The sequence below is a fragment of the Eumetopias jubatus genome, unplaced genomic scaffold (genome assembly GCF_037043125.1).
Source record: "Eumetopias jubatus isolate StellerSeaLion01/CBP00866 unplaced genomic scaffold, mEumJub1_p1.0 scaffold_13, whole genome shotgun sequence".
Lineage (NCBI taxonomy): Eukaryota > Metazoa > Chordata > Mammalia > Carnivora > Otariidae > Eumetopias > Eumetopias jubatus.
Window position 1 is genome coordinate 94,993,628 of NW_028274819.1, and position 20,436 is coordinate 95,014,063.

At 43.1% G+C, this 20,436-nt stretch overlaps 1 protein-coding gene across 1 annotated transcript in view; it reads left to right on the forward strand.

Moving 5' to 3' along the window:
- The window catches only part of CLMP (CXADR like cell adhesion molecule), an 81,829-nt gene that overhangs the window by 40,893 nt on the left and 20,500 nt on the right, over positions 1 to 20,436 (forward strand). The window contains 1 exon segment of the mRNA XM_028125991.2: positions 19,482 to 19,527. Within this exon segment, the coding sequence (XP_027981792.2) occupies positions 19,482 to 19,527 (46 nt within the window).

Below are 20,436 nucleotides of genomic sequence, written 5' to 3' on the forward strand. Positions count from 1 at the left end.
GGGCTTCAACTTAGTAAGTTAAGGAAAAGTTTAAAAGGGAAGAAGAATTTTACTGTAATCAAACAATATAACTGCATAGGATATTAAGAGATCAAATATATTTAATGATGGAATTATATGTTTATAGCTTCCCATAATTTTCCTTTATAACCTCACATTTACAGATTTGATGTGGTTAATCATATTAATTTATCACATTAAATATTAAAAGATACTTACAATTAAGTATTTTTCTTTTATTCTTGTGAGTCTGCTTCACACAACTATAAGCTTCATTAGAGGAGAGACTAATTCTGTTTTCCTTACTATTATCTTCATAAACCTGGCTCAATTAGAAAGCTGGTAAATATTTAATTAATGAATGCATAGATAATGAATAAACTCATTAATGCTTTCAGACGAGCTTCCCAGAGAATTTGTATGTCCTTCTGAAAAACTAATTAGTTCAGCTGATGTTCACCGAAGGCCTGTTTGGTGACGAGCATGGTATAACTACAAAGATTGATGGGAAAAAATGCCCCCGCCTGGGGAGCTTAATGTCCAGGAGGAAAAGATGAACATATACATAGGCATAAGGCAATAGAAAAACTATCATGGAAGTGTCTACTGAGTCCTGTGGGACATGGATAAAAGAAATTCACGCTGCTCAGGAAAAGTGACATACTTGGGGGGGCTCCTACAAAGAGGGAGAGGGGTTGTCCAGGCAGGGAAGGTGAGACGGGAAAGAACACGGACAACACTTCGTGGCTTGTGGACAGGAATGTGTTCTGTCCTGTACAGGCCCCCACCCCAGCTCAGAGCCTAATGCGTGCTCAGTATGTGCTCAGGAATTGTCTGCTGAAGGCATGCCTGCTCCTGCTATAGGAGGGGGTGTAGGAAGCAGGGCAAAGTGGCCGAGGACATATCCTGCAGAACCTTGAATGCTCCCAAGGGAGTTTCCATTTGATCCTTGAAACCAAGGTGAGGCCCCTGGAGGCGGTTAAGTAGGGCAGTGCTTTGCAAACTTTCCCCCCAAGTGTGCCTAAAGGCAGAGGAGCGTGCCCCTGTGCTTCTGGGGACTTGGGAACACAGCCCAGGACAACCTGCCATAAGGGCCTTTCATTGAAGTCTTGCTTTAGCTTTAAAACTACAGATGAATTTTGAGTTCTACTCATATTCTTTTAAAAATTACAGGCCCTGGGGCGCCTGGGTGGCTCAGCGTCTGCCTTTGGCTCAGGTCATGATCTCAGGGTCCTGGGGTCGAGCCCCACATGGGCTCCCTGCTCAGTGGGGAGACTGCTTCTCCCTCTCCCTCTGGCTGTTGCCCCCCCTGCTTGTGCTCTCTCTCTGTGTCAAATAAATCTTTAAAAAAAGAAAAGAAAAAATACAGGCCCTTGTTTTCAATGACTTACCATGACCCTCCCAGAAAATACTGATTACGTGATTATTCTACAGCTCTTTGTGGCCCTGTCATACTGGCCATGACCCCCGGGGAGATGAGCATATTTTTTTGAGAAGTACAAAATAGGGAGAACACTCATTTTGCTCACTGCTATATCCCCCACATGTCAGCGTCTGACACTTAGCAGGTGCTCAGTAAGTGTTTATTAAATGAATGAATGATGACCATGAAATGACACGATCTGACCAGATACTCTAAAAAGTGATATGGACAGGGGCGCCTGGGTGGCACCGTCGGTTAAGCGTCTGCCTTCAGCTCAGGACATGATCCTGGGTTCCTGGGATCGAGTCCCGCATCGGGCTCCCCGCTCAGTGGGGAGCCTGCTTCTCCCTCTCCCTCTGTTCCTCCCCCCACCTTGCGCTATCTCTCAAGTAAATAAATAAAAAATCTTTTAAAAATATAAATAAATAAAAAGTGATGTGGGCAGATGGCTGTTAGATTATTTCAGAGACATAGCCCAGGCGTATTGGCACTTCAGGCCTCTGCTTCCACACAGGCCTGTGTGCCAAATGAAATAGAGCCATGTCCCTTTCTGTCTCCATTCACTCACCTGCAACACTACAGCCCACCAAAAGCATGGAGATTTAAGAAAGGTTGGGGGCGGGGGTGGCAAAAATAAGTCTCCACCTGCCTCTGAATTAATCTCAAAGAATGGGTAACCAGTGAGCTGGGAAAGTGATACATAAAAACAGAGACAGTTGTATATAACTAAATAACAACAAAAACAATAAAGTAGAGCTGTTCTCTAGGGGCCAATTCATATAGTATTTTTCTAGAAGCTTCCCTCTCATAAATCTCACCTCAGATGACTCATGCCTTCCTCTCTGCTCTCTTTCCCTTGCAGTCCAACCCCAAGTGATGAATTCATTCCTGCTCGAACATTCTCATTCCTGCCTCTCTGGCGTGGCCAAGTTCTGCTCACCCTGTCACCCATCCTCCCTACTGAAATTCTCTCACCCCTCAGACTGGAAGTCTGATTTCCTTCACTGATTTTCTTCACTCATGGGGTGCCATCTCCTCTGAGCTCCTGTGGCTTTTGGGGTGGTGCCAATTTTGTGCTGTCTTATAATATTCTTTGATTCTTTCATATACCTTAGCACGGTATTGAGTGCTCCAGAGGGCAGAAACCAGGGCTCCCACGTTAATCCTACCCTCAGGTCTTCCACAGAATTCCCGTGCGAGGCTGGGACATGGGACATGGTCACGTGGCTGGTTCACTGGCTGAACCAGGAGCTAGCTGTCACGGAAGTTTGCCTGCGTGTCTCACGTAGCTCCTCACGGGGCTCACCACCAACTTCGCACTAACAAGAATCTTCAGATCTCTGCTGGAGTTCTGTAGAGTTCATGCCTCCAGAAAGGTCACAACAGGAGGCCAATGCGACATGCCCAGAAAAGCTGATTCCAGGACTAAAAACCACAGTGGCTTTTAAAGACCACAGAGAAAACAAAAGATTTCAACAAATATTTTTCCTAAGAAGGCCTTGGTCTCTGGTAGGGTTTCCAAGTTGCAAACACAGCAAAAGAGATGAGGGTAGAGGGAGGAACTCTGCTGGGAAGAACGGGGCTTCATTTATGCCAGGCGTGATGGCTTTGTCCCTAGGATTTCTGTACTTCTTTAATGTGTCCTGAGAACCTTGGTTTGTTGTTCCCCAATCTGACCAAAATAGCTTAAATACGACATGCCTGGTGAACAGGAGGGAAAGAAGGAGGGAGGAGGGAAGGAAGGAAGGGCAGGAGGGAGGGAGAAGGCAAGACATTAACCAAATTCCCACACACTTTTTCTTCGTGGGTTTCCTAAGTCAAAATTAGCAAAATGGCTGACAATTTCCTCTTTCCAGATGAGACTTGCTTTCGCATTTTTCTGTACCCTGCTCTCAGGTAAGGTCCTGTGGAGAAATGTCAGAATCTGCTGGGAAACAGCAGCTTCCATCTCTTTTCTATTAGGCTGAGCAAAGGGTGTTACAGCAGAAATGCGTTCCAACAGGAGTGTGACCACTGTGTCCTAATGCACGTCCCAAGTACAAGGATAAGCAGTTCTGTTCTGGAAGGACCGTCCCAGGGGACACAGGGGTCACAGCTGAGGGACACAACCCTGCCAAAGATGACTATCTGATGAACAGAGGAAGAGGGAGGGTAAAAACCTACAGACACTATCAAGTCTTTAGTCTCAAAAATGGTGCAGAGAAAATGTCTACAGTATTGAAGAAATTACCTGCCCCCACCCAAATCACTTACTGCGAATTTAGGTAACATGGTAGATTGAACACAGGTGCTTTTCTCTGTTTGCTCCCCAAATCCCATTAAGATGAGAGTAAAGGAGGGGCGCCTGGGTGGCTCAGTCATTAAGCGTCTGCCTTCAGCTCAGGCCATGATCCCAGGGTCCTGGGATCGAGCCCCATGTCTGGCTCCCTGCTCAGCGGGAAGCCTGCTTCTCCCTCTCCCACTCCCCCTGCTTGTGTTCTCTCTCTCGCTGTGTCTCTCTGTCAAATAAATAAATAAATAAAATCTTGAAAAAAAAGATGAGAGTAAAGGAATAAAATGTATGTCAATCCACAAGGACAGGAGAACAGGGGAGGAAATAAAGGTGAAAGAAATGTTGGCCAATGTTTGGATGAAAGGAAGCAGATGGAGGAGAGACCACTGACTTACCAAATTCTCTGGGACCTTTCAAGTTTAAAATATGCAAAGAAAGACTTTTTTTTAAGGAAAGAAAACCCTCCGATGACAATTCATAGGTGTTAGCTTTGCACCAGGTTCTGAATGCCAACTGCCTAAATTTGCTGTATTTGTTTTTTTTTTCCCTTAAGACTTTTTTTTTCTTTTTTAGCATTTTACTTTTAAGTAATCTCTACACCTGGGGCACCTGGGTGGCCCAGTCGGTTAAGCCTCTGTCTTCGGCTCAGGTCATGATCCCAGGGCTCTGGGATCGAGCCCCACGTAGGGCTCCCTGCTCAGCGGGGAGTCTGCTTCTCCCTCTCCCTCTGCTGCTCTCTCTCTCCATCAAATAAATAAATAAAATGGTTAAAAGAAAAAAAAAAAGGCAATCTCTATGCCTAACGCCTAACGTGGGGCTTGCTGTATTTGTTTCATTGTTTATTCTCTTTTTCTCATGGTGTCCAGGCAATTCAGCTGTCTCCTTGCATAACATGGGGCATCTGTGACTTGAACTAATAGCAGTTCTCACTCAAAACAGATGCAGGGAGATGTGACTGTGTGTGCGTGCTCGTGGTGTGCTGGTGAGCCTAGCAGAAGGCGGGGTTTATCTAATTAGCTGCTGTGTGTAAACGTCTGTTTTTTTTCAAGGTGGAACCTTAAGAGTGATCTTGTTCTTATATCTCATCTCAAAAAATGAGTAAAAATTTTTTTCCCAAAGGATGGTTTATACCAGGTTAAAGATAGAGTATTATAAATCTAGGGAAGCTGAGACCCCATTGCTTATGGAGGGCGAGCCAGTTCATGGAAAGGCCTAAGAACTAGAAGCTATACAGACAGCAAAATGTGGAGCTCAGGCATGTTCTTAAAGCTGGGGGAGTCAGGTGAAAATCTGTTTTAAAAAGATCTAAGTTTCTGGGCACCTGGGTGGTTCAGTGGGTTGAGGGTCTGACTCTTGATTTTGGCTCAGGTCATGATCTCAGAGTCCTGGGATCGAGCCCCGCCTCAGGCTCCGTGCTCAGCGGGAAGTCAGCTGGAGATCCTCTCCCTCTGCTCCTCCTCTCCCCCACCCCCCACCGACATTCTCTCTCTCAAATAAATAAATCTTTAAAAAAAAAAAATCTAAGTTTCAGGGCGCCTGGCTGGCTCAGTTGGAAGAGCATATGATCTCAGGGTTGTAGGTTCGAGCCCCATGTTGGGTGTAGAGATTATTTAAAAAAAAATAAAGAAACAAACGTTATAAAAAAAAGAACTAGGTTTTGGGGCACCTGGGTGGCTTAGTTGGTTAAGCATCTGACTCTTGGTTTAGACTCAGGTCATGATCTCAGGGTCGTGAGATCGAGCCTCGGCGTGTGCTCTGTGCTCAGCTCAGAGTCGGCTTGTCCCTCTCGCTCTGCTCCTCTCCCTGCTCTCTCTGTCATAAATAAATAAAATCCTAAAAAAAAAAAGAAAGAAAAAGAACTAAGTTTCTCTTTCTGTACCTTCCACAGAAAGCCCCCGGCTCTTCCCCCATCCCACAGGAGAAGGGATTTTGGAGAAGCTGATTCAGAGGCCCCAGGTACAGCAAGGAGCATAGGGCCAACTGTAAACCCAGGGGCTCCCCCAAATTAGTGTCTTCTCTCTGAGACTGTTTGATTTGCATCTCAAATTGGACTCCCCAGCCCCTTTTACTCACCCAGCTCAGAGATCCTTGGCAGCCACTGCCCACCTCCCACCGACAGATGGGCGATTTAAGAATTCTTCTCCGGAGAAATAGAACAGCTTCAGAAAAAAAGCCTACAGACACTGACATTTGAGAAGGCCACAGTGAAAAAAAGCCTACAATGAAATCCGCTGTGCGGAAAAAAACGTGCTCCCTCACAGCACTTGGATATCTCCCTCTCCAACATGAGCCATTTGCAAAAAGTAAGAGGAAGACAAATAGAAACAGACTATGCAAGGAACCCTGTGATTAATATCCTCAGAGACATAAGCGAAAAATTGTAAGATGTTTTAAAAAGGAACAGATTAATACAATAATAGCAGTATTTATTGAACATTTACTATGTACCAGGCATATATGAAAGCTAACTTAACCATCATAACATCCTTTAATCTGCATTTAATGCCCATGAGTTGGGTACATTTCTCCCCCATTTTATACATGAGACAACTGAGGCACAAGGAGGGTAAGGAAATTATCAAAGGTTATACACCTAGAAAGAAGTGTCTATCAAATATACTGAATCCCCGATTTTTTTTAACATTTTTAGTTATTTATTTGACAGAGACACAGCAAGAGAGGGAACACAAGCAGGGGGGAGTGGGAGAGGGAGAAGCAGGCTTCCCGCGGAGCAGGGAGCCCGACGTGGGGCTCGATCCCAGGACCCCAGGATCATGACCTGAGCCGAAGGCAGACGCTTAATGACTGAGCCACCCAGGTGCCCCTGAATCTCTGATTTTAACAGCTACCTTATAATGCCTCCCAAGAGAGCCTTTGAAAAAAAAAAAAAATGCTTGGACTAACTCAATCAAAAAACATGAGAAAAAGGTAGGAAAAACTAGAGGATCAATCCAGGAGGTCCAACATCTGATATATATATGTATATACAAACAAGAAGAAAAGGAGAAAAGGAAACAGAAGGAATTATTGTTAAGTAGTGTAATAACATTTCCTGACATTTAAATGAAATAGGTGTTCAGACTGACTAGCCTAACCATAAGTGAACGGAAAAAGAGACTTACAAACAAAAACCCATGTTAGCAAAATCTCACAACTCTGGTGATGAAAATAAGACCCCAAAAATTCCCAGAGAGAAAAAAAGAGGTCACTCACAAAAGATTGGAATTAAAAATGGCATCCGATTTCTCAACAGTAGCCTTGGAAGCTGAAAGTCAATGGAGCAATGCCTTCTGAAATTTTAATCAGAATTTTATCCAACTTAACATTCTATACCCAGTTGAACCATGAATCAAGTGTGAGGCACAGAATGCACATGAACTGATAGCAAGTGTTACCTGTAGGAGGGAAACTGAGGGCCAGGTGTGAGCGAGAGACTTACTTTGCACTGTATGCCTGCTTGTTCTGTTTGTTTACCATATGCTTATATAAAATTCTTCAAATAAGTTTTTTAAAGCTTTTTAAGTGATCCTAATCATTAACTGGATTTGGGAGCCACCCATCTCAAATTAGAAAGCACTGGGGTGATGTCTTGTTCTTCACTAGTCCTCTTCCGCAAGCATGAGTACACTGGTGTGGAGGCAGGAAGAAAGGGAACTCAACCGGAACCTGTTTGTGCTGCTGATGCAAAGATCATCTGGAAGACAATCCTCTGGCAAGTCAAAGCCAAGACTCATCATTAGGCCATTTGAATAAACACATGAGTGAATGAGTGGATAAATGAACATGAAGCAGCCATTTGAGTAATTTGGGTGTGGGTGAGTAACAGGAAGAGAGCAAAGTTAGGGGAAATTACTCGGCATTACGAATCCTCCCTTGCAGAGACCTGATGTTCTCCAGGGATATATCCTGAGTGTAGGAAGCCAAATTCTAATTCTGGATCTATTCTTGCCACCTTAATGTGAGAAGCTGATGTCTGCTTTAGCTGATTTATCTGCATACCATCATTAAGTAGCATACAAATCAAGGTCCAGATTTTTAATTGCCATTATCTATCTCTGGGAGAAGAGAAACTCTGAGATGTTTCCGGTGAAGCATGAGCTATGCCTGATTATAATTCTGCTCACACACTTGATGTGAGAAGCATATTAAAGCCCTCTGCAGTCCTTAAGAGCGTATCTAATACCCTAGTTATTTTTAAGCCCTTTAAAAAGAGTTGATGTTAAATGAATAGTATGATGAGTATGGTCAACTTTTTATGAACATATTAGTAAGAGTATATTCCAAGCACTTTACCTGAATGATCACAGGTAGATAGCATTGGCCTCTTGGAGGAAGATTACAATATTCTTTAATGTCAGTTACAAGCACCATACGGGGAATTACTGTCTTTCACATTCTACCTGCCCTAATCTAGAATACAATTCCTCCACACACACACACACACACACACACACACACACACACACACACACACACGAAGATCAGGATGGCACGGTTTTTATAAAAATTTCTCCATGACATATTCCAGGAAAATGTATTATCAGAGCGATAATGAAGATTATAGTTTACCTTCTTTGTAGAGCATAGGAGGTCTGATGTCAGACTCTTTGAGTTGAAATTTTGGCTGTATCAATTATTAGCTCTGAAATCTTAGCAAATTATTAGGATTTGCTCTATAAAATGAGGCAAAACCCTGCCTCATGGGGCTAAATGATTAAGTGAATGTGTATACACATTCATTATATATGCATACATATATATTCTGCTATAGCATATAGTAACTGGCATGTAGTTTTTTTGTTTTTTAAAGATTATTTAAGAGAGAGAGAGCTTGTGTGAGTTGGGGGAGGGACAGAGGGAGAGAATCTTTAAGCAGACTCCCTGCTGAGCACGGAACCTGACATGGGGCTTGATCTCACGACCCATGAGAACATGACCTGAGCCAAAACCAAAACTTGAACTCTTAACCGACTGAGCCACCCAGGCACCCCCAGTACAGGCATATGGTAAGCACTCAATAAATGCTAGATATTAATATTATAAAATGTTTTTATAATTTTCATAGTACTTTCAGATAAACTAACACTAAACTATAGTTCCCACTTACTCTGCATAACAAAACTCAAAATACAGATGGGAAAGAATTGTGAAACCTGAAAAGTGTTATGCAAATATAAAAGTGATAAGATCAAGCTTATTATTACACTTCCATAAAACAGAATGAAAAAATCATGCCATCAACCTACTCTTGAGGGATGTTGTGATTACCAAAAAATTAGTGAGTTCTTAAAGCATTTTTAAATCTACACGACAGTGGTTATTATTGTGAGTGGAGAGGCAGAGGAAGTTATTGTGTAATTTTTAAAGCTTTTTTGGGACACCTGGGTGGCTCAGTCGGTTAAGAGTTTGAGTTCGGCTCAGGTCATGATCCCAGCGTGCTGGAATCGAGTCCTGGATCGGGTTCCTTGCTCAGCGGGGAGCCTGTTTCTCCCTCTGCCTGCTCTGCCTGCCACTCTCCCTGCTTGTGCTCTCTCTCTGACAAATAAATAAATAAAATCTCTAAAAAAAAGTTTCAACTGGGGCGCCTGGGTGGCTCAGTCGTTAAGCATCTGCCTTTGGCTCAGGTTGTGATCCCAGGGTCCTGGGATCGAGCCCCACGTTGGGCTCCCTGCTCGGCGGGAAGCCTGCTTCTCCCTCTCTCAGCCCCCCACCCCGCTTGTGTTCCCTCTCTTGCTGTATCTCTCTCTGTCAAATAAATAAAATCTTTTTAAAAAAAGTTTCAACTAAATATTTCTTAAAAAAAATAAAGCTTTTTTGGAGTGGGATAGGTAGCCTCTAAGATTGTCCCTAATGATTCCTCCTCATAGCTCCTTCTCCCTGAATGTGGGCTGGAATTATTTGGTCACTTATAGCAAATAGAATATGGCAACAGATGTCTCCTCTGAGTTCCCATCTTAGGCACTTTCCTGTGCTCCCCTTTGGATCACTCACCCTGAGGGAAGCCAGCTGCCATGTGGTGACGAAGCCCTGTGGAGAGGCCCATGTGGTGACTGAGACCTGCTAACAACTACATTGTAAATTTACAAGTGGATTCACTGTACCTCAGTTGAGCTTTCAGATAAGACCACAGTCCCGTCCAACAGTTTAATTCCACCTCCTGAGAAACCCTGTGCCAGAGCTACCCAGCTGAGCTGTGCCTGGATTCCTGACTCACAGAAACTCTGAGATAAGATATGTTGGTGGTTTTGAGCTGCTAAGTTTTGGAACAGTTTGTTATGCACCAATAGATAATTAGTAAAAAGTATAAATACATAAAATGCACAATCACAAGTGTACAGCTTGATGAATTTCACAAAATGAACATGTCCAAACAGGCACTCAAATCAAGATATAAAACATAGTCAGCACATTAGAAGCCTTCCCTTCTAATCATTATCTCTTCCTCTGAGAGTAACAACTCTCTGGAATTCCAAAAGCATAGATTAATTTTTTTGTTTTGTTTTTGTACCTTATATAAATAGAATCATATGTATGTACTCTTTTGTGTACCTTCTTTTGATCAGCATTCTATTCATATCTAGTTTTTTTTAAAAGCATACTCTAAAATGCCCTTGCTTAATCATAGTATTTAATGTGTTCCAAATAATAGTAGAGTGTGAGTTTATTTATATGCAAAAAATGGGAGCATAAGTAAAGATTAAGAAGCATTTCTGTATGTCACCAACAGTAGAAAAGCTTTGAGGGAACTCACAAGAATACTAGCATAACACTAGATCAATGAAATTTTTGTTCAATATATGTACTGGGATGCAGTATTATATACCATTAAGGGTATGGATGTTAGAGTTAAAATGGCTGGATTTGAACTGTGGCACCACTCCTTACTAATTCTGTGATCTTGGACAAATTAATCTCTCTGTGTCTCAGTGTCTTGTCTGTAGAATGAGGGTAATAATAGTGCTTACCCTACAGGATTGTTAAGAGGATAAAAAATGGAAATGAATATGGGGACACCCAGTGGCTCAGTCAGTTAAGCGTCCAACTCTAGATCTCAGCTCAGATCTTGATCTCAGGGTCATGAGTTCAAGCCCTGCATTGGGCTCCATGCTAGGCGTGGAGCTTATTTAAAAAAAAAAAAAAAGAAAAGAAAAAGGGAAATGAATATAAATCAAGTAGCACAATGCTTTGCACATAACAGGCATTCAGAAATTGTTGGCTATTGTTAATAAATGTTTCTATACAGGAGTTTTAAAATATATTGGATGGCAAATGTCTATTATCATTTTTCTCATGTAGGAAGTGATTTCCCTGTGAGTAGAAAATACAGCTTCCTTGATTCTTTGTGTTTGTTTTGTGAACCTTGAAAATAAAATAGCCAGTTAGTTTATCTGCAAAATGTGTTTATCAAGGAATAGCACAGGAATCACAATTTGGGACATGCAAACCATGGTGAACCACAGGCAAGTCCACAGAACAAGGTGAGGAGTGTTCTTCTATAGTGGAAAGAAGGAAGTTGGGAGGGGCTGTTTGCGAGGAAAGTCCATTGCACAAAAGCGAGAATTCCGGGTTGTGGAGACTTCTCATTGGCTGAGTTGTGGTGGTTCTCATTGGCTGGGGTTGTTGCTGGGCAAAGAGAAAACCTTCCTTCTTCCTTTCGGGGTAGGTAAAGTAAACTTCGAGGAGTGGTACCTGCATGAGCACGTCCACTTTAGAACTTCCCAACTCCACTTTGAATTTTTTTCTTTATTCATTTTCAAAGTATCATGGCTCAACTCTCTAACCCTAGAAGAGGTGACTGAGGGAGAAAGAGATCTTCTCTTTGAAGATCATCTTCTCTTTGTTATTAGTTTTTATAGGATGGTAGATGGGATAGATAAAGGATGAATTGATGCTTTAATTCATCAGTGGATTTTTATCAGCATGATCTCAATTCTCCATTGTCATGTATCCCTAAAAACTGACAATTGCACTCTCAGTAGTAAGTCTGTGTCTATTTTTAATTTCCTCCCTGCCGAAGGTAATAAAAGATTTAGATTTAGAAAGAGACTTAGCATTTGGAATGAGACAGAGGCTATAAATAGACATGTCAGTGAACTAGGTTAGTGAGGCATCTAGTTCTCAGCGTCTCAGAATCAAAGGCACACCTTGTCTGATCTGTGTACGGACACAGGCATGCTTGTCGCTTCTCTGCACAGGTATGTGTGTGTTTTCCTGCCTATGTGAACATGAACACATGTATGGAAAATGTACTAGCACATTCCTGAGAACAGAATTCTGAGGGATAACTGAGCAGCGGGATGATTGATCCCTGTGGACCACGTCAGTATCCTTTCCCTGACAATTATTACTAAAGATATCAGGATAAAACATTACTGTTACATAGTCAACCCCCAGTCTGTAGGGCCGTGACACAGCTCACGTGCAGTTTACATTAGATTACTGACCATTCTGTGGGAACTTGTCAAGACCAAGGGTCCAAGGTGATGTTCCAATCTGTCAAGTACTGAGGTCAGCCTAAGCAGTCAGGCTGCCATTTCCAATCTTTGGAATGCCATCCCCTCATTTATAACTGCCCAAATTCCAATCTGTTTTTCAAAGCCCAGGTGAAATACTTCCTCTTCTATGAAGCCATCCCTGATCACCTTGGTGATCTTCCTCTTCTGAATCCCCTTACCACTTCCTGACCCTCACATTGATCTTGATCACACGCTGCCTTAAACTGGGTTTGTTGAATGCCTGTTTGTTTCTCTATTATTGTGATCTCTTCATAGACAAAAGATAACGTCACTGATCTTTGTTTCCAGCAGGACCTAGTATGGTAGCAGGAATGCCACTCGTATTCATTGAACAAAAGAGCACTCCGAGTTACTCTCCTGTGGGTGCCAACTATTTTGTCAATGTTCCTTTTTGTGGCACCAGAGTCCGAAGCATTGAGGACAAGGTGTTTGTTTTAAGACATTCTAGGGAAGTCACTATCCCTAAGTATCTCATGATATACAATAGTAAAAAATTTGATACTGACAAAAGTGTCAATGTCTTGGAACAGTGTTGCTGTGATTTCAGATTCTCAATGATAAGAGAATATGAACCATTTCATACGTTTCAGCAGATGAGTTTTAAATATGAAATTGTCCAGAAGTCAAGACAGTGACCTTCCGTAGGCCTTCCCAAGCTTGAGATTGTAGATTCCATATAACCAGAACATCCCAGGATTTTGTAATTCTGTAAGTGACTGGCCTAGAACCAAGACTAAAAATCAAGACTGAAAGGACCTGGAGGATTCTTTTGCTGATTCCTCAGTCCCTCTAAGTCATCTGTGATGGATTTTTTCCTTCCCTTTGTCTTTTTTTTTTTTAATTTACTGTCTACTAAGACAATTCTTGACAGCACCTGAGTAATTGATTTGTTTCATAATAAATTCTGCAATTAAAATGAGATTTTTGGTCTCAGAGTAAACATCCATTTCAGTTGGAAAAAGTGAAAACAGTGAATTTAAGCTATTAAAATAGTGTTATGTTTCTATTGCCTTGGTAAAGTCCCTCTCAAATGTCTGACTGTATTTTCCAATTTCTGTTGCCCTTGAAAATTAAATGTGGGTCGTTTGAAATTTAGTATATAATCACAAATGGCAACAAAGTGCTTATCAAGCTTAAATCCAAGGTCACCTATAATTCTTTGTCAATAATAATCCTTCTTACTAATATAAGAACTGCATTAAAGATGAGGCATGGCTAATCCTCAATAAGTAAATTCTGCCCCCTTGTGGATTAAAACATCCACAGATAGGAAAGAAGTGCTGTAACTGCTTGGGTTAGTTCCTTTTACTTCTTTTAAAAGGCACTTCAACAATCTTTAAAAAGCAATGTTCACAATGAAACAGAATGAGATCATTTGTATCAATTCTGTAAGAGCTGACTGACAGTGACAAAACACATTGACAGATAATAGTGTACATTTGTATCTTAATACTTTGCATCCCATTCAACTAGGACAGTGCCTTGAATATGAAGATATCGATTAATATTTCATACAATATTGTAGTTAGAAAGGACTTTACATATTGATTCATCATCCACGTATAAGGATCCTTTTTACAGCTCCTGACATATCCCCCACGTGAATGACCCCAGTAATGGAAAGTTCACTAAATGATACAAGCTCATTCTCTTATCAGGCAGGACTGTTAGAAAGTCTATCAACAGGGACGCCTGGGTGGCTCAGTCGGTGAATTGTCTGCCTTCAGCTCAGGTCATGATCCCAGGGTCCTGGGATCGAGTCCCGCATCGGGCTCCTTGCTCGGCGGGGAGCCTGCTTCTCCCTCTGACTCTGTAGCTCCCACCTGCTTGTCACTGCTCCTCTCAGCATGCAGCATCACTGATGCTTCGGATGTGCTCCTTTGGCTAGTTCCAAATACGATGGAACTGCAACACTCCATATTTGGGACATCAGGCCTCTCTTAACGCAGCCCAGGCTCTTGTTGGTTTTTTCAGCAACCGTATCACACTGGTGGTTAATATAAATCTTGTAGAGCCCCAGGTCCTCCAAAGCTCCCCACTCTGTGCTTGTGTCTAGCTGTAACTTCTAACATTTGTTTGTATTAAACATCATCTCACTTTTGGCTCAGGATCCCAGCTAGCAAGATAATTATATATCTTAAGTGTGTCCAATCAGACCAGCTCTGCTACCCAGCTTTGTGCCATGCACATTTAATCAATGTGGTCTCTATGTTCCCCACCAGCCAATTTCAAGGCAAAGGCAATGACCTTTGGTGTGGGAAAGAGACTCAAATAAAAACTGGAGATGGGCTCACGTCCCCACAGTGCCACCCATCAGCCGTGTGAACTTGTCATGACCAAGGGTCCAAGGTGATGTTCCAATCTGTCAAGTACTGAGGTCAGGCTAAGCAGTCAGGCTGCCATTTCCAATCTTTGGAATGCCATCCCCTCATTTATAACTGCCCAAATTCCAATCTGTTTTTCAAGGCCCAGGTGAAATACTTCCTTTTCTATGAAGCCATCCCTGATCACTTTGGTGATCTTCCTCTTCTGAATCCCCTTACCACTTCTGTGGGGTCTTCAAGTCTCTCTTCTCTAAAACAGAGGTGATGACATTCGCTCCTATGTAGTCACGGGCTCACATGAGATAATGCATTTGAGCGAGCTGAGCTAAACAAACCTAAGGCATTATTAATCAGTAGGTTTCACATGGTTTGAGCGAGGAGAGATGGTTACCAACTTTGCATTCCCAGTGCTGTACCAGGGGAAGATCTCAGTACACTTTTTTGATGTGGATAAATACATAGGATGTACCTACCAGACAGTTTTCACAGAGGGGGAGGGGAGGTGACTTGATAGTTTGTAATCAGTCTGGGTTTAGTCTGAAGACCTCTTTAACGGTCTTTTACAGCGTGAGGCTCTTTCTTGTTCTCCTCCCCTGTCCTACCACCTCTAGCTCCCCTGCTTCCTCGCCTCCCTCCCTCAACCCTTCCCCACTCCCTTTCCCTCTTTCCTTCCCCAGCCTTCTCTTTCCCCCTTCTCCAAAACCAACAGCCTGGGGAGGGGAGGAAGCCTAATATCTGGGCCCCTGACTGAAGCCCACCTCTCAGGCTGCCACCTCGGTCCTTGCACACCCACACCACCAAATTTAGGGACTCCAGGAACAAATTACTCACCTCTGGGGCGGAACAAGAAGGCGCTGCGCCGATTCTCAGATGTCTGAAATTCCACTGATAACCTGCAAGCTTCGCTGCGTTAGCTGTAGGCTGTCTCTAAATACCAAATACAGGTTCGTATTTGAGAAGACATTAGAACAGTCATTGCTTAATGGCTCCCAGTGAATGTGGTTTTCCTTTTCTGAAGCTCTCAAAAAGGGAGCTAGCCCTTGAGATTCTGGGTATGGGGTTGAGAAAGCAAAATATACAGAAAAGAAACTTGTAGAACTAGAGAAACTTTCCTAGTTCACAGTGAGGGAGCTTGCAAGAGGGGACAGGAGAAGACAGTGCTGCCTTCTGTTGAAGTTGCCCCTCCACCACCTCAGGTCTGTACAGGAAAAGCACTTGTCTGTCTTTCCAGAACTCATTCAATCCCACTTGTCATCAGAGCCTTCCTCAGCCACTCTTGTCAGAAATGATCTTCCAGGGGCGCCTGGCTGGCTCGGTCGGTGGAGCACACAACTCTTGATCTCGGAGTTATAAGTCTGAGCCCCACATGGGGTGTAGAGATTACTTAAAAATAAAAAATATATTTTTTAAGAAAATGACCTTTCATACAACACTGTTAACTTTCTTAGGTGTGGTGGTATGTTCTGGTTGTGTAGAAGAAGGCCCTTAGTTTTAGGGGGTCCTTGCTGAAACATTTAGAGGTCAAATGTCATGTTATCTGTAACTTACTTTCAACCAGCAGCAAAAACGAGAGAGAGAGAGAGACAAAGCAAATATGGCCAAATATTAACGGTTTTCAAGCAAAATGACTTCCAAACTCCTCACCCTCCTGCTTCACCTCCTCAGCATGCTCTTCTGGTTTTCCTTGTCTTTGGAAGTACAGTATGTACAATTATGAATGATAATAACCATGTGGTGAGTGGGTCCTGTATCCTGAGCGTCAGTGTCACACACTTTACATACATCATATATGATCTTACAACAGTCTTTCCTGGCTGATGTTTTTCTTCTCATTTCACAGGGAAGAAAAAAAGACCCAGAGTGGTCAGGAAATTAATTGGACTAACAGGCACTACTTAAATCTCTGTTGATCTGACTCCAAAGTTCATGCTCCTTCTATTACATCATGCCATCTCTTGAATTGCAGATTGTGTTCCAGAAACAGTCAGGAAGGCACATGCCTCTGCACACACACACACACACACACGCACGCACGCATGCACGTACCCACACACACCACCCCTACAGAATTTTATGTAGAAAATTCTAGAAATTAGTCTAGAAATCAAGAGGCCTTTGGGTGAGTCACTTCTCTCTAAGCCTCAGTTTCTTGATCTGTAAAATGAGAGAAGTTGATTTAAAAATATCCAAAGTCTGGGGCACCTGGGTGGCTCAGTCAGTTAAGCGTCCGACTCTTGGTTTCGGCTCAGGTCATGCATTGTCTTGCCGTCGTGGGATTAAGCCCCACACCAGGCTCTGTGCTCAGCACGGAATCTGCCTCAGACTCTCTCTCCCTCTCCCTCCCATTCACTCTCTTTCACTCTCAAATAAATAAATCTTTTTTTAAATTTATTTTTGAGGGAGAGAGAGAGAGCACATGCACGAGCAGGGGGGAGGGGCAGAGGGAGAAAGAGGCTCCTGGCTGAGCAGGGAGACAGATGCGGGCCTTGATCCCAAGACCCTGGGATCATGACCTGAGCTGAAGGCAGACGCTTAACTGACTGAGCCACCCAAGTGCCCAATAAATAAAATCTTAAAAAAAAAAATATCCAAAATCCTTTTTATTTTTCTGATGGACATTCAATGATTTTGATTCTCATGAGGCTTTCTAGATATGTAAAGGGAAACATAAGAAAATTCTCTTCCCATTCAGGTAGGTGAACAGGTCCACTGAGAAAAGTTCGATCAGGGTCCTGGGATGAAGCCCCTCATCGGGCTCCCTGCTCCACGGGGAGCCTGCTTCTCCCTCTCCCTCTGCCACTCCCCCTGCTTGTGCTCTCTGTCTCTGTCAAATAAATAAATAAAATCTTAAAAAAAAATAAAAATTTTCTATTATCGGGGTACCTGGCTGGCTCAGTTAGTAGAGCATGTGACTATTGATCTCAAGAGTTGTGAGTTCAAGCCCCACACTGGGTGTAGAGATTACTGAAAAATAAAATCGGGCCACCTGGGTGGCTCACTTGGTTAAGTGTCTGCCTTCAGTTCAGGTCATGATCTCAGGGTCCTAGGATCGAGCCCCGCATCGGGCTCCCTGCTCAGCGGGGAGCCTGCTTCTCCCTCTCTGGCTCCCCCTGCCTGTATTCTCTCTCTCTCTGTGTCAAATAAATAAATAAATAAAGTCTTTAAAAATAAATAAATAAAATCTTTAAAAAATAAATAAAATAAAATGTACAATTATCTTCTCAATAGCCTCATCTTCAAAATATGTTTCTTATTTCTCTCGGTTATATAAAAGTATACATGCTGAAAAACAAAAAGTTACCCCTTGCCCAACTCATGGAAGGTCTTAAAGGCTCAAGAAAAGCTTTAGTAAATGTAAATGTCCTTTAGAGAATAAAATCTTGAACTCAGCTGAGAAAATGATGATCTCATCTGAGAAAATAAAACAACCCTTCTTCTTGTAGAGAAAAGCAAGGGAAGGGAACTGACATTTTAGCAGGGAGACTCCCATGTGCAATCACTGTGCTGGGTGCCTTAGTCAGTGTCTCCTTTAATTCCCATTTTGCAGATGAGAACGGTAAGGCTCAGGGAGGGTAATTCTCCCAAGGTCAGGCTCTCAAAGGGCCTGTGTTACGTGCCTGAGTTGTATCAGAAGCCTTCCCTTAGGGAGAGCTGGAGGCTTCCATGACTGAATCTTGCACATGCACACAGAGAATGTTTGCACCACTTGCTACCTCCAGTACCTTCCCCCACCATCAAGTGCAGGGCGCATCTCAGACACCCCGTGGAGAGTTCTGTTGACCCTTGAATTGTGTGGATGCACTTACATGTGGATTTCTTATAGTACAGTACTGTACATGTGTTTTCTCTTTCCTATGATTTTCTTAATATTTTCTTTTCTCTGACTGTATTATAAGAATACAGTATACAATGTACATAACATACAGAATACATGTTAATTGACTATTTATGTTATTGGTAAAGTTTCCCGTCCACAGTAGGCTCCTAGTAGTTAAGTTTTGGAGGAGTCAAAAGTTATATGTAGATTTTGGACTGCGAGGGGGGCCGGTGCCAATAACCCTGCCTTGTTCAAGGATCAGCTGTATTTCCTTACTTGCAGTTCTGTTAATGTTTCAATTCTCTGAGCTGTAATTTCCTCCTAAGTTAAATTTTGATGATCTCTTACGGTCTTTCTTAACAAAGATGAACGCTTTAATGCCTGGGAGCCCAGGGCTAGCTCTTCCCACTCATCCACCAGACAGCGGATACATGTGCTTGGCAGCCCCCTTACCCATTGCCAAGCCTGAGAATTCTATACAGAGCCCAGGCCCCTGTCTGCTTAGGCTACAGAACACAGGTGTGTGTGTGGGGGGGGGGGGGGGGGGAAGCACAGAAGGAGAAATTTGAGAAATTTTCAGGGATCCCAGTGACCCCCTGAAGTCTGGGGAGCTGAGGTTCAGGGAAGACTAGAGGTGCATGCACTCTGATCTTGAGTTTCCCTGCCTTGGTAAAGTCATTTGTATTCACTGGGCGGCCCCCTCCCCGCACTGCCGTATTTAATTCTGGCTACAGTATAAATAGAATGTGGTACTCTGGCAAAGCACACCACCCACCACTGTGTTCCTTCCCTTTTGGGACATCAACTAAATCTGAGCCTGTGATTCCCTCTAGTGGCTCAAATTGGCAACTTTCATAGATGAGTCTGCATTTATTTATTTAATGTATAGCGCCTACTGTATGCACCAAATTGGTGCTGGGTTCTCTGGCTTCGCCAGGGGCATGGGATGCTGGTTTCATTTGATCATTGTATCCAGTGGAAAGTGAGCAGGGGTAGAAACCATAGCTCCTTTTTCGAAGCTTAGCTTGGTGCAATGCAAACTGGCTAATCTCCCTGCTGTTCTACAGCTGCTTTATGGGGACTGAGGGAGAATGGGTTTTATATGGGTTATGCCTTAAAGGAGTTGTAGGACCTCAGGGCAACTCCTTTATCCCTCGGCCTCAGTTTGCTCATGGGTGAAACAAGTACATGGGTTAAATTTAAGTCAGTCCAACAACTGTTTATTGAGCACCTGCAGTGTGAGGGGCCCTGGGCTGAGAGCTTTGGGAATGTAGTGGTGAATTGGTACCTAATCTCAAGGAGCTTACAGGCTAATGGGAGAACCACATGTCCAGGAAGCCACATAAGACATAGGGCAGAAGCAGCATAGCATGGCTGTTGGAGTATGAGCTTTGCAGTGAGACAGATCTGGGGTTGAGCCCCTGATCTGTCCTTTCCTAGCTGTGTGATCTTGAGCAAATTGCTAAGCTCCTCTTTAGGTTTCATCCATAGATTTGGATAATCACCGTTTCTTCATAGAGTTGAGTAATCAGTGTACAGCCAAACCATATGACATACTCCCTAAATGGTGGCCACTCTCATTGAGTTTCAAGTTTTAAACAGAAATAACAGAAACCTTATTGGGAATGTCAGTAAGACCCTATGAGGGGCTTTTCCTGTTGGTTCTGAAGGCCCTTTCTTATGCCCCACAGATCTCTGTGGTCTCCTTTGTTTGCCATGGAGCTTGGGAATCCACCTGCTGCTTCTCTTAGGGTGGATGCCTCTGAGGGTCCCACCCTGCAGTGTCAACCCAATCTGCCCCCCTGTTTAGAGGGAACTACAGTCTCCCCTGCTCCCTTCTTCCTCCTTTCAGGTCCTTTTCCTTTCTACAGACTTACTGCTAATCTATCTTGGGAAATGAACAGGGAATAAGAAAGGTAGCTTATGTGCTTCTGTGAGCCATGATCCTTGATCTTTAGGCTTAAAACCCTCTGAAGTGGCAGAGTGAGTGCTCCTCAGGAGAGAGGACTTCACCAGAAACCCTGACACTTGGGGCTGTTCCAACTTGGAGGTTGGATGATTCTGTTACCTTGTGAACATAGCAT